Below are 22,722 nucleotides of genomic sequence, written 5' to 3' on the forward strand. Positions count from 1 at the left end.
TAGTCGCGTCAAGAACCATCAAGCTTCTGTCATCACTCACAATCACGACGGAGCCGAATTGTATCAGCATCGCGTCCACACGCTCTCAATGCACATTAGAATCTACGTGCGCTACCGACTGTAATCTTGCTAATCATGGGCCTCGAGGCGCGCTTGCCACCCATCCAGCCGGATGTGGACGCGTCAGACAATGAGGCATCAAACCCAGTAGAAGATGTCGCGGAACTGCCAGTACTCACAACTTCACCGACAGCCTATTCGAGATGCTGTTTAGCTCTCAGCGAAACCCTCATTGCCTACCTCGCATCGCTCCTTCCTCATCCTCCCGCGCTTGCTCTATCCGTCGGAAGCGGCTTCGGTCTCCTCGAAAGCTATCTCATCACCACACCCTACGCGTACGACGTTATAGGGGTCGAAGTAGAACCAAGCTCGAACAAGTTCTTGCCTTCCTCAAACCATCGCATCGTTCACGGCACGCGTTTTCTTGAGCCCCTCGCAGCGGAGGCTACGACATGGCTTTTCGTATACCCGCGACGCGTTGGGCTAGTACGCGAATACCTTGCACAGTATGGCCAGGACAGCGTGGACAGAGTGATATGGGCAGGCCCCAAATCGGATTGGGATGACTACAAGGCATGCTTTGCCGGATGGACTGTGGAAGAGCAGAGCGCCGAGCAGATCGGTGGAAGGGCATGGGAACTGATCGCCGTCGCACACAGGCCCACGTCATGAGGCAATATGTCTGTGATCGCGGACGTATCCCTTCTCGACGCTGGCTTCACGTGTTTCCCCTGATCTCATCGTCTCCGACCATGCGCAGGCTTCATGGCCAGTGAGCGCATGATAATTTCTGCCAGTGACGAAGGCCTTATTCTGGGTCGATACCCTGACACCGATGACCGGATCGCCATTTGGCGCGCCGAGCCACATCTGAGTGAAAATTACGCTCATGTTGCAATGCTGCATTGGTCTCTTGAAGTGCACGCTCTTGGTTTCATTGTCTTGTCTCTCACGACAACGCCGAAGTTTTCTCTTTCGGCGGACAAAGGCAATGTGAACTTCACATTGATGCTAGGGTGGCGGCCTTTCACTCGAAATTCTGTTTGTCTTGTCCGACCTGGAGAGGACGCTTTGTCTCATCAGCTACATGTCTGCCGGCTTCTCAGGTTTGAGACACTCCATACATCGCCCATTTCAACAAGGCACGCCCTCATGATATTGCACCATATGTGTTCACATCCTCGAGATTACGATACAAACATCTTCTAGACGCACCAGCAAAATCGCCTACCATGGACGCCCTTCCTGGCGCTGTAATACAAGCCTTTGCGCACCTGTGGGGTCAGCATCCTGAAGTAGCAGCCGGTATCTACGCTGCAGGTGCTGTCGTTGCTGCTGTGCCGCATTACATACCAAACTTTGAGCAGGCCAAGGTTTGGTATCAGAAACCCATTCCTTCTACGATTCGCGTTACAAAACCCGCCCATACCACCGAAGACGCAGCCGACATCGTGGAATCGATAGTTACCAAAGTTCGCCGTCCTACCGTTATCACCGTCACAAATTCTGTCTCACCCGCTTGCAACACAGCCCTCACTGTCGAACAGCAAGCCAAGGGTGAAGTTTTGGACACTTCCTCGTCTTCCGAATCAATCCAGGACACCTCTGAATTTGCCACAGAAAGCTCTGCTCGTTCGACAGCGAGCAGCTCCTCGCAAATCTCCTGGAAACCTAGTACTCCGAGAGATACATTTCCGGAGGTATCTAGCAAGAGTCCAGAGCGTTCACTAGCAAAGACTACGAGTACTTCTACTGAGAAGAGCAATCCTGTTCATGAGGTACCGTCAGTATTGGGCACAAATTCTTCCAATGTTACAAACACAGGCTTTAAAGCCCGGATGAGTAGGCTTCTACACGGCTCGCAATCCTCCGCGGCATCGAAAGAATCGATCATCAGCGATACACCCAGAGACGTCACATCGACCGGGTCCCCCACCGTTGGCAAGGTGCCTTCTTGGACCACGTCTCCAGTTGTGGTTGAACAATTACCGGTTACCTCACAGTCGTTCAATGAGATCATAGACTATTCGTTTGAGACCATTACCATTCCGCAGAGAACGAAGACAGTTTCCAGTGCTCCCCTATCTAGCACTGCGAGCATTGACTCTGGCCTCAAAGAACATAAGTCAGCCTTTACACATTATAGGCAACACGCGGCCAGCAAAAGCACCCGGAGCAGTACCTCGAAGATGACAGAACATAAGCCAGCCTTTACACATTACAGACAAAAGGCGGCTAGTAAATCACTCCAAGATTTGCCGTCATCTAAGACACCTGCCAGTGCACCTGTGTCCAGCACCAAGGACAGTACCGTTACATCGAAAGAACACAAACCAGCCTTTTCACCCTACACACAGCAGGCGACTGGCAAACCACTCCGAGATTCGCCATCACCCCCCAAGTCCCAAACCTCACAATGGAATGACTTTCGACGAGCGATTCATGAGAAATACGTCACACAACAAGCAGATCAAAAGCTGACCAAGCCGTCCTACTACAGTAGCCCTATCACAATGGCGGATATCATGGTGGGATATGTGCCATCCATTCTCTTCGCCGTATGCGACCATCTGCATAAGGATGACCCGGACATTCAGGAAATGGTGGCATTTATGGTGCGCAATGCGTACATGTTTGTCGTTGGATATCTCGCCTACGCGGAATTCCGCCTGCCAACATTGCCATACTCCAAACCTGTAGCATACGCACGCAGCATCGGATCCGTATCCTACAACGTGTGGCAGAAAGCAGTAGCCAACTTCCTGGGAAAGCAGCAAGCCGATCACTTCATCATAGACCGGGCGTTGTACGCCACCCTCGTCGGTATCGCGATTTATTTCCTCCTTTTCGCCGGGCGAAGGACCCGCGAAGTTGATCACCACGAAGAAGATGAAAGCGATTCAAGCGAGGATGAAGACATGTCTGAGGCCCAGGATCTGTCGCCCAGCGTGCCTGCTGTCATGCCGCACCAGAAAGAGACATTAATTCGTTGTTGCATCGGCTTCACTGTTGCGATGACTGTCATCTGGCTTAGTGTTTACGTCCAGGACTTGGCTGTTATCTTGGCCAGTGTGCCAGCGGTACACGTCCTTTCCATCTATCGCGAAAAGGCGTTCACCATATCAAACCTCGTGGTAGGCGGCTCATACCGATCGGTTATCGCTGCGCGAACCTGGATACGATACCACGCTGCGGTTGCAGTAGTAGTATACATCCTCATCCATATAGACCAGCCATCTTTGTGCGCTGATAGACTTCTCAGAGGCGGCGTCGCCCCACCCTTCAGCCATTTTGCTGTCGTTCTCAAGCTTGTGGGCCTCTCCTATATCGACTCCCTCGTAGACGGCATCATCGAAGTCTCTCGAATCTGCATAGCGAAACTCCGGGTTGTAAAAGCTTGGGCTCGGTACAAGTTCATGCTCATTGTCAGAGGTCGCGCTGTCTTCCCGTGGCACCCAAACACTGTCGGCGAGTGTGTTCGCTGGGTTCTCGCGACAACTATACTCGGTCCCCGGACAGTATATGGGTTACTACCAGTATGGGCCGGCCCAGTCGTTGGGGTATTCGCGCTCTGGGCATTGACGTATGCATTCATACCATTGTTTCAGTCTCTTTTCACGGCGATCTGGCACACCATACAGCCTTGGACTGAAAGGACGTCGGATGCAGCTGCTCATACAGTGAAGAAGTTTACTACTAGCACTGCGTCTTATCCAGCCCCAGTTAAGGGGTCAACTTCATGGACCGCTGTAACCACGACAGCTTTACGGAATTTGGTCACGCCTTCTCGCAAACTCACTCCAACTTCGCGGGAACGCGCAACGAGCTCTTATGTGTACACTGCTACCTCGACGGAGAGGGCTACGAGCTCTCGTATACACACCAACCTCTCGCCGGCATGGGCGACCAAGTCCGTTAGGAATGCTACCTCCAGTTTCATCACAAACACCCAGAAAACGACTTCTTCAGCATTCGGAAGGATCTCGATGAACCTGAGCTCGTTGTACAGGGCACAAATCCAGCCGGTTGTAGCTTCTGTGGGTACACGCTGTCTCAGCAATTGGTGCCAAGGCCTAGCTTACCATTGGGTATGGCGTGCGACGATCATCATCGCAATCACCAGTGTATGTACTGTAGGCTGGATCATGGCCGCTCAAGCATATCCCGCACACAAGGTTCGATCCTCGTTTACATTCGCGACTAGTTTCATGGCAATGTACGTCCTAGGCACAAATGGGGTCCTTGCTTGCACTCAGGACTACGGTATCATCCTTGCGACTGTCCTTGTCATACTTCTACTTCTAGCCTACTGGCGGCCGGATCCGATCGTGGCCCGAGATTCTCCCAATGAACCGCTCCCTGACCTGCCGGATGAAGTTGTGGCTCCTGTGTCTGCGCCACCGAGCCCACCAGCAGCACAAATTCCCTTCCCTATCAATGATGTCGAAGAGTCACAGCTAAGAAATCCCTTGGTTGGAGAACCTGATACTCCCAATCAGCCTCCAGACGCACAGCCAGCGCAGGCACCTCAGTCGCCCAGCAACAGTTCAGCAGTTGATCTCTTGGATGAGGACTTATCAGGGCTTCCAGATGAAGTAGACGCGTTGCGCACTCAACAACAAGCTTCGCCTGTACAGACTCCCGTGGGAACGCCAACACGGGAGCAATCGATTGAGACTCCGGATCAGGCTCAGGCTCATACTGAGACGCCCACCGCAGATGCATGGACACAGACAACCGCATCTCTTCCTTGGCCACAGCGCTGGATGACTTGGCTCTTCGACAGTGAAGCGGCGCGCACGGCAAGAGAAAATGATATCGAGGCCGCCAGGGCTGCTGCTGAGCAGGAGCATAAGGACTTCCTAGAGCAATCTGGCCTGGGGAGCGGTGCAGAATACGAGGAGCCACAATCGTCAAACGACGCCAGCGAAAGTCCGGCTCCTGATTCTTCGATGATATCTCAACCTACAGAGACTGAGCAACAGCACCGGGCTCTTGTTGAAGCCGAGAAACCTGAGGAAGCAATGCCAACTGTCCCGTCAGAGACTGCAATTGAAGCTAATTCAAACTCTGCGGCTCAGCTGCCAGTGATATCGGTGGGTGCTGGTACATCAGGATCTTTGCGTAGCCTCACGCCAGCTGCCGAGTTCAAACGTACTCCTCTGTTCGAGCCTACTCCTCCAACAACGACCACTCCCATGACCACTGCGTCTCTCCCACCAGCAGCTCCTACCCCGCCTACCCCGCAAGCTACGACTACTCCCTCAACTATTGTTACCCCTGCGATACCAGCCATTTCCTCCGATTCTCTGATTGTACCCACTCCCGTCACAACACCTACTGATGTACCGAAGTCTGCCACAGACACCACTGAGCCGGAGCCAACGCTTGACATCACATTTGATCTTCCTACCATCGTAGTCGACGCACCGGAATCTGAGACGCAAGGAGAATACACGCCCATGACATTTGTTCCTATTGAAATGACGGAACTCGCTACATCCCCCAAGCACTCGCCTCTCAAGGACCCTGCTTCGGAGCCCGTCAATGCACCAGATCACCAAGCTCCAGCCGCTGGTTCAGCGCAAGAAGAAGGAGAGGGCGATGGGCAAGACCATGAGCATGACGGTGTGGAAGGAAGTGAGGAAGACGAAGACGAAGACGAAGACGAAGACGAAGAAGAGTTCGATTTCGGTGGGAGTCCTACGATTGGCACATCAGCTCCGCTACAGCCAGCTAGTCCTATAGATGCCGAGATTGCCGCAGCACTTGAGAGGCAGCGCGAGGAGGTGCGAAGAGAGGCTGAGCAGAAGAAGGCCTTGACTTCTATGGAGGTTGCTTCTGGTGGAGCACCCGCGCCTGGCGACGGCGATGACAACGATAATGGCAACGGTGATGGAGAAGGTGACGATAATTCACGCGATACCCCGGTATCTGGCGCACCGAAGCACAATGCTCCTAAACCCGACAAAGAACCTTCTTCGTCAACAGATGTACCGATGGAAGGCGTGAACGATGACGCTCCAGCAGCTACACCCACAACAAGTGTCAATGAGACTGTCCCCGACTTACTCTCCCAACCAGCTCCCAGCACGGCGAATAGTCGTTCTTGGGCCCCTCTCAGCTCGCTTCCTTCCAGCAGGACTGAGCCGCCTATGTTCACAGAAGAGGAACTTAAGACGCAATTCGCCCTTCCTGCCATCTACAACCGGCCTGCCGCTCGACCCACACACCCAAAACATCCAGACTCCGCAGAACAGTGGCGTAACAGGCTACTGGGAGGTCCTAGTATGTTGACCATAATGAGACGAGAGCGTGAAGCTGCGTCTCGAAAGGCTAGTGGTGATGGTGGAGATCCGCCGCCTGGCCCTGGTGGTCCTTTCGGTGGAGATGGCGGCGGTGGTAGTGGACATGGAGGTGGGAGTGGTAGTCCACCCACTCCTTTCGACCCACCGAGCGACGGTGGAGGCGCGAACCCTCCATCGCCGTCGGGTTCAGCTGGCTCAGGACCTATGGAGGGGATCGACGAGTCTTCTTCGAGCGATGAGGGGCATCATGGTGAGAGCGATCCCCACAGTCATGATAATCATGACGGTCAGACTTTGAACAACCAAGCTGACACCAACGATCAGATGGATAATGGCGACAACGGTAACGAGGGTGGTGGCGGCGATGATGGCGATTCATCCGCACTACCTGGAGCTTCCAGTCTCGCCGATATTCCTATGACTACTACGCCCGCGGCCTTGGATACTACTATTACGGCCGACGACAATGTAGACGTTGACATGTCTGATCTGTTTGGTGTCGATTTGGACGATACCGATTTGGACGACATCAATATGGACAATATCAATCTGGATAACATCAACATGGACGGCATCGATTTCGACAAGATTGCTAACTCTGGCTTCGATAATGAGCAAACGCCAACCACTACCACTGATGACATGAGAAGACAGCTGGTGCCTCTCGAGGGACTAGAACAACACAGCGAAATACCAACAAGTCTGTATCTATCTCCTGAGGACGAGCAATACGGCGAAATGGCGGCACACAACATATTCGCTGATATTGATGCGTATGAGGCGCAGAATGGGCCTATCGATATTCCACCTCCCATGTTTGAGCCTCAGCAGTACCCGACAGACAGGGACAGTTTCGATCATCTTCTCGGGAACGCCGGCGATGAATATTCTTTACCGACCCAGCAGCCATCGGTCATTGTTCCTGGGCCTCCTAAGGATGCGCCAGATGCGTTTGACCCATTCTCATTCTCAAACGTGAACTGGGGTGCCGCATTTGGGGATGCTACGCAAGCCGAAGAGGGTGATAATGTGTCACATCAAGAAATCATTGGTGCCGCTGTTGAGAATGCATTAGGAGAAGATCAGGAGCCGGCACGAGATGATCTAGCTCCACCGCCACCAACCTACGGAGACGACTTCAACCTTGAAAACAACGAAGTTCCTGAAGACAATGAGGAACTTATCACCGGGCTTTCGAATGTCGATCTTAACGTTGACCAGACCGAAAAGAATGACAAAGCACAAGTTTCGCCAGGTTTAGGAACTCAGCGAGTATGGGACAGTGACTTCAACAAAGCTCCGGACAACGCTGAACACGAATACAAACACCCAGATGAGTTCACAAGTATCAGACCGAGAACACGCTTAGTACAACTTCGGGAGGACCACAAGATTGTGGAGAACCCCGAACATGCGGATAACCGGTCAGCCGGCCTAGAATCGCTAGACGGACTGACCGGGCGACAAGGCCAGATCTTCCGGGAGGTTCCCATGGACACGTACGAAATGCGAGGAGAAACTCACGACGACTACAAGGACGCACAAGAGCTGATGGCATGGTTTGATCCAGATGCTGAAGGTGCTGAACCTCGAGGTGATCCTTCTCCGGCTGGTTCTGACGATGGTAGCGCGTTGTCGGGTGAAATCGATGACGATGAATTGGACAAGCTTGCCAAAGAAGTGGAAAAGGATCAGTTGGATGAACTGAACAAAGCGTCCAAGAGAACACGAGACCTTTCTGATGACTCGGATTCAGAACCATCGGAAAAGATCCCAGATGGTCCAGCAACTCCCCAGAAGGAGAGTCCAGGTGCACGAGCTGGTACTCCGAAGAAGGGCCGCTTCAGAGGTCCAGTCTCATTTGATACTGAGGAAGAGGCTCGTTTTGAGAAGAACGATGTGGAAAAGGTCTTGGACCTTCCGGTCTTCCAGAAGCTGAAGGAGGCCAACACCACATCGACAACCCCACCGCCGGCGCAACCATCTCCAATCGCTATTTCTGGTCTTCCGACTCGCCCGAGTACAAAAGGTACACTCAACGCGCCGTCGATGCCAAGCTCGAATCCTACTTCCCCATTTTCGTATGATAGGCCGCCACCGCCTTCACCTTTAGCAGGTGGTTTCGCACCGGGAGGTTACGCACGCTCGTATAACCCAGTTACTTTGCAAAAGATGAACAGCACGTCCCCTTATGGAGGTATACCGACTCTCCGCAATTTTAGTACACCACGCGGTCAAAGCGGTAATGCAACATCGCCTCCTCGGAGTCCAAGCTACCCAGCCATGAAGCTACCCGACGCTGCACTATCGAACGCAAGAAGCTTGCTCAAACCGGCATCCGCCCGCCATCGTGCACAGCCTACAGCCGGCACATCGACTACAAACTCCCCGGTCACATCGACCGCGTACATACCCGTGCAGTCTTCGGCAGGCATGAAATCCAGTAATCCATCGACCACTCCACCAGCTTATGACCCAACACAGCCTGCGGCGGGATACACTCCGAAGTCAGCGTCAAACTTCCGGGCCCAGTTACTACCCTTGTCTGGATTGAGTGTACCACAAAAGCCATTACCACAGCTCAGTGCGACAACACTGCCAAATAGGCCCGCAGCGCAAGATGAAGATGCGGTTGGAGATCAGACCTCGCAAGCTCCGGGAGGCGATGACAAGGACGACTACGACAGCGATGTTGACAGCATTTACGGTGACGACTAGGAGAAGCCTCAGCAATCCTATCAGCAACAACAATCGGGCAATGCTGCGCAGACGAGTGCCCCAGCGCCTGAAACTCCCACCGTAGCTGTGAACAAAGAGCCTGTCGTTGACGATGAAGACGCCAGCATGGGCAGTTGTAGCCCGCCTATGGACAAAGATAGCTCCTCATGAAACTCCCATTGGGAGAGTGGCGTTCAGCCCACAGAAAAGAAAGCGCAGACCTCAACGCCATATCTGCGTCGTACCCGGTGACCAAATGGACCCACTTTAGCGACCCACGCCTGTTCCAACACCAAACTGAAGAGCGTCGGCCAGGTTTTCACACCTCCCTCTTTACATCGTGCGTTTCCTGGACCGACTATTGGTTAGGGCAAATAGCGATAGGGTCGAGCGGGTATACCCCACGAAGTCTAGTTTTAGGTGGGACCGTCGGTGGGGTTTCAGGGTCCAGATTCGAGAGGGTGTATGGTACATGCCTGATAAGACGCGCCAGCCAACACACGTTGATTCAGAGGCTGTGGAGTCTTCCCAAACGTTTTTTGGTAATGTTGAGGATCAGAAAGTCGTGTTTCAGACGATAAAGGGGTGGATAGCGAGAGTCATTAGGGAAGAGAGATGTGAGACCATGTTCTCATCGAGACCATTCCAACGTGTTGCCTGACTTAGCTTATCAATATCTATTCGCATAGTTATCATCTTTTGCATCTGTGCGATAATGTAAGGAGGCTATGTTCGCGTCTCAGCTGCCTGTGCTGGTAATGTGTTGGCTGGTTGTAAATTCATGGCTCAGCCCCACAGTTCCACCATGCCATCGCTGTCATTCGTCGGAACTTCTCAACCGACCACGGCTTTGCGCATCACACGCCAATATTCATATTCGTGCCGATGGTATCATACCGTTGACCTGCTCCAAGACTTCATGGGGTGCGGTGGAAAATTGCTGTTGAGATGGAGAGGCCCGCCTCATCCACCATTCTTCACCACAACGCCCTCTACGATCGACTACATGTGACCGGGGTTTTGATGCTTGTGGTATCTCCTCTGCGGAAGGCCTTGGTATATAGGTTGTCATGTGTTGCAAAAATTGGGAATGGCCCGCTGCTCGCCATGCGTTATCGCAGTACGGGTGGATAACCTGGATGTTAGTTAAAGGATGACAATGCGCGCCAATGTGGACTAACTGGCAAAAGGATATATAGCTCTCACCGCAAATCCATCTGCATCTGAAGAAAACACCCCAAATCCACACCGCAAGCCACCAAGATGAAGTTCACCTACGCCCTCATTGCTCTCTTCACCACCGCAACCCTCGCCGCCCCTCCCCTGTACGACGTCCCTACCTCAATCGGCGCCATGCCAAGAGGCTCCCTAAAACGTCTTCCACCGAGCGTTTGCTTCTGGTGCGGTGTCAGATACATGGAATGCATGGACGTACGTACCTTCTCCTCTCCCCATCAACTTTTCCACACGCTTGTAGATCGCTAACCCAACCCCAAACAGAGATACGTGAACAGCTATAACTGGGAATTGGACAGGCCAACCGATATCCCTCAGTTCTACGAGAGTCAGGCGAAATGCGTAGAGTTGATGGAGAATCATTACGGTCCGTGTGTTCGGCGTCAGTGCAAGGTGACTTTCGATAAGTTCGGGGAGCCGCATTGGCATCATCATGCGTAGGGGAGTGGGGTGGCTGGTCAGAGACCGAGAGATTATCGGGTATCTATTCGCGAATTGTTCTGGATGTCTTAGGGGCACTGCGGATGTGTAACGATTGGGTTTGGTAGGATGCGCGATTGCCTCAAGAGATTATCTCTCCTGCGATTAGATCTCGGTGATTAGAAGCATCCTTGTCATCATCCATCAATAATAAATCTCCATCAGACTGCAATCTACAATGGTACTCAATGCGGATCCACTTGGTTGTCACGAGAGCAGCGTCCCTGTGATACGAATGGGGTCCTCGAACGCGAAACTCTGGCACCAACGGTAATCAGCAAACGAGGTGGACAAAGACCAGCATTCATAACTGTTGAGACGAGACTCCACACCGATGATGTATGCTCCACGGCGAGTTCTTGTTGAGCACCAATGACGCTACCACTACGTGTGAGTGCCAATGCAGATACTCCAGCATGCTCGCCTAGAGACACAGCATATATAATGCGTGCATACTCAAAAATCGAATTGTCGTCTTCCCTCCCTTCAACTCGACACCAACACTACCACCCGGCCCATCTACCACATCTTTGTCAACATGAAGATCACCACCATCATCATCGCAGCACTCAGCACCGCCGCTCTCGCCTCAGAAAGCCAATTCGAATTCTCGCACTCGTGCGACACCTGCCGTGAAATGTATCAAGGATGCATGGCCGTAAGTCCTCCAGTTCCAACACAAACTTACCCAGTCACTGACATAACTCACAGGATCGTTGCCCTTCGTTCATATTCAACGAGGAGTGCTCGTTCCAGTGCCAAACTTATGTGTGCAAATCAGGCACAATTGGCGATTGGTGTGCAAACTGGTGTGCCCAGTATGATTACTTGAACTGTCATGGATGGATTGAGAAACCTAAGCACCCAAAACCCACCTTCCTCGTTCCGCCCGGGGAATGATCATCCAACCGTTACGGGAAATTGAGACCAGGTCGACGGGGTGGAGCGGTAACCGGAATGGGGCGATGCACTTTCGAAATGCTTTGCGCTGGCAGTCTCATGAGATATGGAAGTGCTAGACTGGTTGCGACGACGATGCGCTCTGATGGCTGGTCAAGCAAAAGATATGAGACTTTGGTTACATTCCACCTAGCAAATGCCATTTCTCACGAAGGAGATGTTTAGTCTTACTCTCTCCGTCGGCCTGTAAGGTAATGATACTACTTTTCTCTCATCAAGAAGCTCTTGCTGTCCACCTGGGCATTGACGAAACCGCCACTATCCGGGAACTCAGAGATTCCGTTACTGAAGTCGCATTTGCCAATACCCATGGCCTATCTCAGGTGAGAGGGATTGGCTAGGCACAGACCTTTGACTCTCGGCTTTGCAGCAACTCCAGCAGCTGCGAAGTGGCTGCCGCTCCCTCACCGCGCCTTATCTAGGTATCTCTCCCTCACCGCGGGCCGCCGCTCCCTCACCGCGAGTTACGCAGCTACCCATCCAGGTACCTAGAGCTCCGCTTCTCCCCTCTCTCCCACGGGTATATAATCCTGCCCATCCTCCCTCTCTCCTCTTCTCTCCTCCACCAACAACCAACACTCAAAACACTCAACGTCCACCTCACCACCACAAAACGAACTCCATCAACCACAACAACTCCATCAACCACAACAACTCCATCAACCACAACAACTCCATCAACATCAACCCACTCCCAAGAATGAAGCTCTCCATCCTCATTCTGGCAGCTGCCTCCGCCCTCGTCCTCGCCGGCGGCGGCAAGAAGGAAGAATCTGTTCTGTGCAAGAAGTGCTACATCTACAGCCTTGAACACTGCGAGAAAGTAAGTTGTCACAGCCCCGAGCCCATATTCTTTAGTGTTCAGCTCAGAAACTAACCTCAATAGGACGTCTGCAAGGGCAAAGTCGACGGCGACCGCAAGCACCTAACCTTTGAATGGACCAAGTGCATGAATAAGTGTGACCACGACGACACCTGCAAGTACGTACCTGCAGGCGAGACGGTGGCTTGCGGCGATGAGTGCACCCCTGGTACTGCCTGCCCAACTACCTAGATACCAACGCCGTTGAGGATATCTATCTCGGGTATCACGGAAGGGGATGAACATCAGTGAGGCATGCAAGGCAACGGGTAGCATGGAGGCTTGGATGAGAATTTGTCTTGGCTGAATGCCTGTCATCATTGCGAATATGGGAAACTGAACATGGAAAGGACTTGGTGGCTGATACATCATCGGTAACCTAACCTAAAGATGAATTTCAACTACACACTATGCATACTGAAATCCTGAACGTGAATGTAAATTTACCTGAGCAAAAGTGACGCGTCTAGAATATCCTCTCCTCGCCTAACGCCACCCTTCTGGTGTTTCTCTGTGAGGGCCTTAACAGCGTTCAGATAAGCGCAATTCATCTCTAGCGTTCTTCCCTTGATCTCAGTCTCTCATCTATCTGCAGCCGGCGCTGCTGAACCTTTATGCACAAAATTAAGCACCCACAGCTCCGTCCCCGACAGTCGAAGGTGAAGCCATTATTGCCGTGGTCAGCTGACGAGACCTAAATGCGACTCGAAGTCCAGACGAGATCACGATTGAAGGCCTCGGTGGTAACAAACTGAGGGGCGGCTGAATTCGAATTATAGAGAGCCCACGAGCTCGGGTGGGCTCCAATGACCCGAGTGAATGACTGAAGATGCAAAAAGATCCGCCAGTGCGACTCCAGCTCGCTCATTCTTGGGATGCCTTCTCTGGTTGTACCAAGATCGCCACCGAAGCTCGTATTGCTCTTAGAGACATCTTTAATTGTTGAGTAGGAATCTGCACAGTGAGCTCCTGAGTTGTCGTGTTCATCTACATGTTACGTCATTCTTGCATGTAGCCGTCCTTACGTGTAATTTCTTTTCCCTTACATGTAGTAATCCTTACATCTACTCGTACATTCTTGAGGCTGTCCTTACATGTGGTTGTTGGGATATGTGCTCATCCTTAATACATGCAATAACGCCCCTGACATAAACGTGCTTCGATCGCGTGAAATGGCTCGCCCATGCGCCAATTCCACAACACCTTTCCACACTATAGTCTGCATCAACACCTACATTCTTTCATTACCATGTCCCTACATTCTTTCATTATCATATTGCAATATCGCTACCTAGAACACCACCCAAGGTGCATATAAACCCACGATGCGCTGCCTCAAGAACACCTCTCTCCCTCTATCCACCATCAACACAATCTCCTCAACCACACACAACACCACACACCAAGCCAAACCACACCCACCCCACCAACAATGAAGTACACCACCCCCCTCATCCTCTTCATCGCGGCCCTCACCACCGCCAACCCCGTCACCTCCCCCTCCGCCAACGCCATCACCTCGGCCACCCCGCTCGTCGCCCGTGACCCCATCTGCGACAAGTGCAACAAGGAGTTCGAGGACTGCCAGAAGGTACATTCCCCCTTTCCCCATTTCTTCCAGTGTGATTTGAACTAACGTGTTGGGTGGAAAAAGACTTGGGTCTGTTGGATCAACCCGAGGATGTGTATTATCACTTGCCACAACGACGTTTGTCGTAACGACGCTGCGTGCAGGGAGCACTGTGGGTGGAAGTGCCCTTAGACTGGTCTTCGAGGCTGGTCTTTGAGAGTGTTCGAGGCCATTGGAGAGACGGTGGGATTGAGAGAGGCATGAAACCAAGGCTGGTTGGCAAGGATAATGTCTGAGGTAGCGGGTTGTTGTGGAGAGCGATGCTTATATGTTGTTGTTGGGATATGTAGTCATCCTTACATACACCGGTACTTGCAACACCGACTAGATGAATACAGAATACATGCTCATCCTTACTACACTTATCAACGCCCCTGACATAAAATCGAGTGAAAGGGCTCACCACCCGTGCAACAATCTCACACCCTCACCCCGCTAATCGTATCAAGCCTCCCATTCTTTCACTACCAACATTCGTATCTCGCCACGCAGATCAGTACCCCAGGTGATCCATGAAGGTCATTAAACCCCTTCGGCTGCCTAACCTGACCCTCCAGCCCTGCGTATATATAAACCCCCCAATCCGTTGCTCCAAGAAAGTCCCTCTCCTCATCCACCCTCAACTCAATCACCTCAACAACACACGCACCCCACACCCACCTTGCCAAAAATGAAGTACACCACCCCCCTCATCCTCGCCCTCGCGGCCCTCACCACAGCCACCCCCATCACCGCCCCCGACGCCAGCCCCATCGCCGCCCCCGTCGCCGCCCCCCAAGAGACCTTACCGCCCGTCCAAGTCCCCACCTGCGACCAGTGCAAAGATCAATTCGAGCACTGCCTTCGTGTAAGTATCGATTACCCTTTTCCCCAAATCCCGGCGGGAAGTTGTTGAAACTAATACGAGAGATGATGATAATAGTCTTGGCCCTGCTGGTTCAACCCAGCTACCTGCGATACTACTTGCCGTGCTGAGACTTGCAAGGCGAGCTTCTACTTCTGCCGGGATAAGTGTGGGTGGAAGTGTCCTTAAGGATGGCTGGCGAGTCTGCGAGTCCGCTGGGAAGAGGTTGCTCTTGAGGTGAAATCGGGATGGCGGTTGTGAGGCAAAGGTTCAGTCGTAGATGGTCGTCCGTGATGGGCGATGTATGGCGATGGAGTGACCTTTGTGATATGGGTATGGTTTAAATCTTGGTCTTGATAAAAGGATAGCTGCTACAGCTGGTGGATCTGTATCGAAGAATAAAACCAAGTCTTGTCAGTGAAATGAAACCATCGAGTGATAGTCTGTGCCAAGCCCGATAACGAAATCCTACCATATACACCGCCCGGCTTATACCCGTTACACTACCCAATGTCAAACGTATTCGCACCGAGCTCTTATTCAGGAATCGTCGAAGCAAAAACGGTCTCAGTCGTCGACATGTACCCAACGCAGATCACCCCAGCCAAGCCCAAGCCTCAAGACCGAATACGAAGATTGACCTGCAGCGCCAAGAAAGCTAGGCTTCTCGCGGCCCGCAGATGATCACCAGCTAAACCGCATACCCCCATGGGTGTTGTCTCCGTCCGCCTTGGAACCTCTTGAAAGCTGTACACGCCCGTCTTGGCTGCTAATATGAATTGGCGGGCTGCGCTCCTCGTGGGCGGGTGATGTAGTGTCCAAGACTTGTCTACTTGTCTAGTTGTATAAGTAGAGTTTTGGTGCATTGGACCCGCTGGTGATGTCAATTGGGAGGGTGGAGGAGTGGTATTTAGGGTGCTTGTTTTCCGGGTTGACGTGTCCATAGTTGTTCACTTTGTTTGGTTGGAATTATCATGAAGCTCACTCTTGCGACTCTCTCCACGCTTCTAGCGACCGCTACGACAGCATCGCCTCTTGCTCTCGAACCGCGTCAACAATGCAGTACATCCTGGAGCTACCCTTATACAGGCCGCGTAGCTCCCGGCAACTACAAGGCTTTTAACCTCGGTAGCTGCACTGCGCAACTCACCTTCAACAAAGACCGATACGTAGGAGTGCAATGGGCATTCGAAGCCACGTACGCGGATGGCAGTCGTGCTGAACTGAAGCCCTTCCGCGACTTCGACAGCTTCGGCGTCAGCGATACCTTCTACCCGTACCTTGGCAACAACTTCCTCACTAAGTACCCTGGAAACTCGGCGTTCACGGCTGTGCACGAGTTCAGCAGTGTTTGCAAAAACGGCCAGGCGCCTGTCTCATGGCGGTTTTACACCACCTCTGGCACGTCGAATGGGTGCTACACAACGGGGCAGATACGCGCTGTTGGTGGTGTTTCGCGCCCGGCCAAGGTTGCAGGCGTATCTCTGCGCAGGAGCAATGATGCCGGAGATTTCCAGGTCAGCTGGTCACCGGTGTCCAGCGCGACTGCGTATTCCGTCATTGTGGAGTACCCGACTGGTACGGATGAAGTTGGCAATCCCTACACGAACGTGCGGGGTGCCCGCGTACAGGTGAGTTTCGTCCAGATGTCAATCGTCTTCGAAGGGCGATACTAATAGTCATGCCAGGGAACGTCGACTCAGATTGCGACTACCACGCGTAGACAGGATGTAGCGAGGAAGGCGATTGTTCATGCTGTCAACTCCCAGGGCGTGTGGTCGTTCACGAGCGATGTGCAACCAGTGGTAGCAAACTGGTAGACGCTGTTGTGAGATGTAATGTCAAGCGTGAGACAGATGTGAATAGCAGCCACAGGGAGTCAGCGAGTCTTGCGTCGCAAATGTATCTCGTCTCGTCCAGCAATCGCGTGCGGAAAACATTGCCCGATCTGTCGACCAGATCCCTGCTGCAGCCACGAACAGTCGTAAAGGCTGTTGTCACGTTCAATCTGATTCGTGAAAAAAAGACGATAGAATGTTACAGTACACCAGCAAGACAACAAAGTGCGGTGAATCCAATCAAAGTGTGTTGACACGTGAAACGGCGGCCGACCACACTGCCACATGGCAAGCGCGCCCGCTCCGGAAGAGCCGAGGCCAAAGCGCCAGGGTCGCGCGACAACGAATGCCATCTCCACACGGCTCCGCATTGTCATCGCATCATGCACGCCGTCCGCCATCCATTGCGCCGTTCTACTTTACCTTGTCTTTTGCTCCTGCCTGGCTGAATACCTTGTGCCTGCTCTTGAGGCACTCTTGCGCACCGCCACACCAATCAATGCGCCGCTCCCCGTCTATGGGGGCGCGATATCCACGCTCGTAATGTCGGACTCGGTTGGTAGGTTTATCTGGGGTGAGATGGGATGGAAGGAACTTTTGCTGATGATAGGGAATGTAGATCGAGTCTTTAGCCATGCGCTCAATACCGTCAACAAGATACGGACGGGGTCGCAGAAACCGCCGTCTGCGACCAGGTTACGCTTGTATGGACTGTATAAGCAGGCCATGGGTACGTTGCCTCGAGGGAAATGATGCGGAAGGGGACTGTGCTACGACCAGAGCTGACCAAAACAGAGGGTGATGTCGACGGTATAATGGAATGTCCAAGAGGCAACGATGACCAGTCGCAACGAGCACGGGAGAAATGGTATGTCACTTGGCGCATAGCACCATTCAAGTCCCTATCATGGAACGCATACATGACAGAACCTAACATCCCCAGGGACGCTTGGAAACAGCAGAACGGCCTCTCCCGCACCGAAGCCAAACGCCGCTACATCACCACCCTCATCGACACCATGCACAAGTACGCCTCACCCTCCCCCGACTCCCGCGAACTAGTCGCCGAACTAGAATTCGTCTGGGACCAAGTGAAATCCAACGTGCCGTCCTCCTCCTCCTCCTCGCCGCTACGTACCTCCGACCACATGACCCCCGGCTACTCGCAGCACGAACTAGGCCAAAGCGGCCGCGCAGCCATGAACAGCAGCAACGACATGGACCCCCAATCCACCGAACGCCGCGCCGTGCCCCTCCGCGTAAAATCACCAATGTCGCAATCCGAAGAAGAGCTCGAGGAAGAAGAAGCCGAAATCGAGCGCGAAGGCGAGGTTTTCGTCGACGCCCCAGACTCGCAATATAACCCCACATCCTACCCCGACGACGACGACGGCAACGCCCCCGACCTCGAAGACGCAGGCGTACAAACCGATCTACAGCAGTTGATCCGCGCAGAACCCATACCTATCCAGACGCCCACTCCCGCGCCACGGAATCGCGGCATGGGCGTCCTGGGCAAACCGATTCAGATGCCCATACCCGGTTTCAGCAGTACACCCGCTCCCGCTGCTGGAAACGGTGCCGCAGCAGCAGCGAAAGACAGCTCGCCGAAAGAATCAGTCGCAGACCAGAAATGGCGGAAGCGCGTTGAGCAATCGCTCATGAAGATGACGGCGGAAGTCGCCGCCCTGCGCGAACAATTAGAAGCAAGGAGACTGTTTGCGCATTCAGTACACTATCAGCTCTTTCGGGGCGTGTGGAGATGGGTGTGGGCGTGCTTCAAGCATGTTGCTGTTGATGTGTTTATATTGGGTATAGTGCTGGTGTGGATGCGGCGGAAGAAGGATAAGAGGCTGGAAGGGGCGATACGGGTGCTACTTGGGGATGCGGTGGCGCAGATGCAGAGGGGTGGGGGGATGGTGTTTGGAAGGGTTAGGATACCGCTTTTGGGGGGAGGGAGGAAAGGGGGGACGGGGACGGGGACGGGGACGGGGACGTGAATTTATGATGTTATGATGTCAGGTGTTGTGCTGTCTGTGGATGCGTTGCGTGTTATGGATGGGCTCACTACTAACAGTCCGGATACCGGGCAACACAACAACACTCTGCGAGCCAAGAGTTGCTCTACCGTCTTTAATCCATCTCCCCCATCTTCACCTTCTCGATTCCACGTTCCCAGTTCCCGGTCATCTCAGGGAAACACTGCTTCAAAAGCACCTCTCCATACCCCTCGAACGCCGCCTCGACCTCCTTCAAAACCTCCGCAACACTCCCCTCCCCCTTCATCACACCAACAGATCCCAGTTCCACGCCATCGACATGTGGCACGCGCGGCATAGCAACGATAGCAAGGTTACTAATCGTACCAACGAACATGATAATCAGCATAGCAATCGCTGCGTTATCTGAGAGCTGGGTGTAAAGGAGTGCTTGGTTCAAGAAAGCACCGGCGATGAGGATGATGGGTGCCACACAGGGGTTTGAGGCGTTGGTGAATATGTCGTGATGTGCGGTCATGCTTTCGGTCTTGGTGGATGCAGTTGGAGAGGGCTGGATGATGTAGATGTGGCTGGGTGGGGAGTCGGTGTCGCGCATGAGTGCGTATGCGCCTTTGCGACCACTGTGTGTAAAGGAAGCGTTTTTCTGAGTCCAGACGGGTAGGCTGGCGGTAGCTTCTATGAGCAGGATCGATATGCTGAGGAGGAGAAGAGGTGAGAGATCGCCGTAGTAGCACCAAAATGCGCCGGCGAGACAAAATTGGAGGGTTGCGGTCATCAAGCTGCCGCTGTGGAAAAGGTTTCTGAAGGATGTCGAGGCGGAGGATATGCCAGTGGGTTGGAGGATTTCGACAACGATATCGCTGCTTGGATCCATGTAGCTCTCAACGGATGTGGAAGTAGAGCGGTACTCCAGATCGCGGAGTAGCCTCGCAACAGCAAACTCCTTGTTCGACCGTCTCTTCCCCGTGCTCATATTCAGAACCTTGACATCGCACTCCGGTTCCCGCATCAAACCACCACTGCCAGACGTGACTGACACCAAGAGTGACAAGCTATAAGCCAGCCACCCGAAACCGAAACATGGAGACTCTGTCTTTGAAATCGCAGTCGTGACAGCAAATGCTTTTTGAATGAGTTCAGGGCCGAGTAGCGTGAGCACGATGGCTAGAGGTGGTATACGTCCGGAGTCGCCGTCGCGGTGCTCGGATCCAGGGCCAGTGGGACTGAGGTAGTAGGTTCCGACGTAGAGACCGATATAAGCGATGAGGATTGGGAACGACATCTTGATGTTGGTGGTGCGGGGGTCGGTCTTAGTGAGAGCTCTGATGGATGAGGAAGTGGCGGTGCACTTTTCGAGATCGATATTTGACATGATTTCTTTGCGGCTTCGGGGCTTTGCGAATAGTTTTGTGCCAAGTGTAATCCTGGGACCCTTGGTGAGGAAAGACCGATGGTTGGTGCGGAAAAGTTGGGTTGTGCGCTCGCTCGGGGATTATCTGTAGTTCGGAGAGCGACGGTGAAGCTGTGAAAGTGAAGGCGTTCACCTAATGTCACCCGCAACGCTGTGAAAATCTCTCCTGAATTCTTCAATCTGTCGCTAGAGGTATTTGAGTGAGAAGAGCTTTCGCGTCTTGTTGTGAGGTCAACATGATGACCAGGGAATTGCGCGATCCAATCGGGGCAGGTGCGAGGCAGGAGCAAACGACAGAGAACGCACGTGCGTCAGTGACTACCGGTCGCGATTGGACGAGGCTCACTGTGACGCAGCGGAGAATTGCAGGAAATGTTTCTGAACGATTCCAGTGTCGCACTGTCACATGTCGGTGCAAGTGTGATTGTGTTCAGCGGCGTGGCCCTATGGACATGCTTCAGTCGCGCGAATTTAGTGGTCGCTCGCACCATGGCAAACCCGCAAATGTATCCATCAACACTATTCAAAGTCTTGGTAGGTCAGCATGTCGATATCTCAGTGGTGAGTCTCGAAAGCTAAAGGCCCCTACTGTGTGACCACCCAAATTTCGCGATCCCACCACCCCAACACGACCAAAGGTCAACATTGCCGTCAAAACCGCTTTCAATGAATTTGAGTGCGCGGATTTTGGCCTGGTGCGTGCTGCCTGGATCAATCTCCTTAACAGATTTACCTGTCCACATGTTGCTAATCCGGATCACCGTACCTTCCGTTGTGTCCTGGGCTGCTGCTAGAAGTCCGAGTCTTGGATGTACATCGATGTCCAGTTCCAGCTCGTCTCTGTTTAGGTGGGCGAAAGTCATGACTGGCTGCGACCAATTCTTGAAAGCTTTGTGGTTGAGCTTGCGGCGTTTGTGACTATCGCGATGAGTCGGATACAAGGTCTTGAAGTACTCTTCGTTGTAGTGATGATTGTTGTGATTGAACGTCTTTCGCGACGAGTTTCGAGATAAGCGGGGTGCGCGGATGTCGTATAGGAAAAGCGTGTCGTTAAGCCCCGAGCATATCAACCTAGTCTCGTCATCGGCACACTTGAGCTTTGAGATGGGCGCGGGGTGTGTCAAGACGTGACTTGAGCCGCCTGATCTTGTGTCGTATAGCCGGATGGTTCCATCTCGACAGCCGAGCGCGACAGTAGTATACGATATCCACTCCAAGGCCAGAAGATCTGATTCAAGTGACTTTACTACAGCTTGAGAATCCCAGGCACCTCCCTGTGAGCGAGTAAACAGTAGCATCGAACTCGAGGCTGCAACTGCGAGGTGCTCGGTCCAGGTCGCTGCAACACTGTTTGCAAGACCCGGCGATGCTGTGAACGTAGTTGGTCTGGCAGCAGCTCCCCAGATAGCTGAACAGTCTTTCGGTGTGAACTTTTGCCCTACGTACTGTGTCACTAAGGGTCAGCGTGAGAGTTTCGGAAGATGCAAAAGTCTTGTAAAGTTATTGAAACGGTGTGGGAGTGAGTAGAAAAGCTCGTTCGTTCTGAGTTGTGCTGCATGCCGCTGAGTAAATCAAATCATTCGGTCTATCGAACGCGAAATGGAACATGGCCGTTCATCATCGAGCAAATTACGTGCATGGAATTACAAGTTTGTGGAAGACTTACAGGATCATCGTGTCCCGGGTCGCTGAGCCATACTTCTGGCGGTCGATCAGACCCATATGTCGTTACCGCAAGCGCGCCGGTTGCCGGTAGAAAGGACAGCGAGGAGACTGTAGATGTCGTTCGCGTTACCTCTTCTCGTGGATACCACGAATAGATACTCTTTAGTGAAGACGACTTGGGTATGGAATAGTAATCCTCTGATGGGACGCTGGGACTCCCTCGATCTGCAGTCTGCCTGTGCACACCGTTCTCACCTTGGACTGTGTATATCGTGTGATGTACTGGGTCTTTGGCAAAGAGTCGGAGTCCACAGGGCGGTAGCACCTTTTCGGGACGTTCCTGAATACCGGCTGCGCATGCGTCAGGCCAAAGACCGTGGACATAGCGTGACCGTCTTTTGAGGCCTATTTCTCTGTCGATGTTTGTCTGAGCAAAGCTGTTCGGGTTGCGTCTGACGACCCGCTCCTTCTTAAGCTTATTGGAACGCGCGAGTGCGACATTCTGGATACGCTCTTTTCTTTCTGTCTTCTTGATGTTTGCTGAAGAGTATTTGAGATTTGATCCCTGTGCTGCGGTTTGGTTCTGGATCCTGAAATATTTCTTCTTCTCTGCGTCCCAGAAGTAGCCGGGTATTGGCTGGCCGTTCATCCTGGGAGTGTGATAGTGTGGAGGCCAGCGTGGGTCTCAAAAATCAAGGAGTGAAGGTATG

General features: G+C 52.8%; 7 protein-coding genes across 7 annotated transcripts; 6 read left to right on the forward strand and 1 right to left on the reverse strand.

Moving 5' to 3' along the window:
* Positions 1-1,292: 1,292 nt before the first annotated feature.
* J4E88_009421 (uncharacterized protein) lies at positions 1,293-3,979 on the forward strand (the record flags this gene model as incomplete). Its single annotated transcript, XM_049403023.1, has 3 exons — positions 1,293-3,172; positions 3,314-3,643; positions 3,823-3,979. 3 exons carry the CDS (start codon positions 1,293-1,295, stop codon positions 3,977-3,979), a joined length of 2,367 nt encoding a protein of 788 aa, XP_049251151.1.
* Positions 3,980-4,205: 226 nt separating this feature from the next.
* J4E88_009422 (uncharacterized protein) lies at positions 4,206-9,086 on the forward strand (the record flags this gene model as incomplete). Its single annotated transcript, XM_049403024.1, has 1 exon — positions 4,206-9,086. One exon carries the CDS (start codon positions 4,206-4,208, stop codon positions 9,084-9,086), a length of 4,881 nt encoding a protein of 1,626 aa, XP_049251152.1.
* A 3,376-nt stretch (positions 9,087-12,462) lies between these two features.
* On the forward strand, positions 12,463-12,816 carry J4E88_009423 (uncharacterized protein; the record flags this gene model as incomplete). Its single annotated transcript, XM_049403025.1, has 2 exons — positions 12,463-12,585; positions 12,649-12,816. The coding sequence occupies 2 exons, from the start codon at positions 12,463-12,465 to the stop codon at positions 12,814-12,816; spliced, it is 291 nt and encodes a 96-aa protein (XP_049251153.1).
* Positions 12,817-14,056: 1,240 nt separating this feature from the next.
* Positions 14,057-15,105, forward strand: J4E88_009424 (uncharacterized protein; the record flags this gene model as incomplete). The annotated part of the gene is made up of 2 exons (XM_049403026.1): positions 14,057-14,215; positions 14,974-15,105. 2 exons carry the CDS (start codon positions 14,057-14,059, stop codon positions 15,103-15,105), a joined length of 291 nt encoding a protein of 96 aa, XP_049251154.1.
* A 967-nt stretch (positions 15,106-16,072) lies between these two features.
* J4E88_009425 (uncharacterized protein) lies at positions 16,073-16,918 on the forward strand (the record flags this gene model as incomplete). Its single annotated transcript, XM_049403027.1, has 2 exons — positions 16,073-16,729; positions 16,787-16,918. 2 exons carry the CDS (start codon positions 16,073-16,075, stop codon positions 16,916-16,918), a joined length of 789 nt encoding a protein of 262 aa, XP_049251155.1.
* Positions 16,919-17,662: 744 nt separating this feature from the next.
* Positions 17,663-18,785, forward strand: J4E88_009426 (uncharacterized protein; the record flags this gene model as incomplete). The annotated part of the gene is made up of 4 exons (XM_049403028.1): positions 17,663-17,666; positions 17,717-17,804; positions 17,880-18,653; positions 18,755-18,785. 4 exons carry the CDS (start codon positions 17,663-17,665, stop codon positions 18,783-18,785), a joined length of 897 nt encoding a protein of 298 aa, XP_049251156.1.
* Positions 18,786-19,069: 284 nt separating this feature from the next.
* On the reverse strand, positions 19,070-22,661 carry J4E88_009427 (uncharacterized protein; the record flags this gene model as incomplete). The annotated part of the gene is made up of 3 exons (XM_049403029.1): positions 19,070-20,360; positions 20,981-21,792; positions 22,014-22,661. The coding sequence occupies 3 exons, from the start codon at positions 22,659-22,661 to the stop codon at positions 19,070-19,072; spliced, it is 2,751 nt and encodes a 916-aa protein (XP_049251157.1).
* Between the last annotated feature and the right edge of the window lie 61 nt (positions 22,662-22,722).

This window comes from Alternaria novae-zelandiae (assembly GCF_023758075.1).
Source record: "Alternaria novae-zelandiae strain BMP 2774 chromosome Unknown scaffold_24, whole genome shotgun sequence".
NCBI lineage: Eukaryota > Fungi > Ascomycota > Dothideomycetes > Pleosporales > Pleosporaceae > Alternaria > Alternaria novae-zelandiae.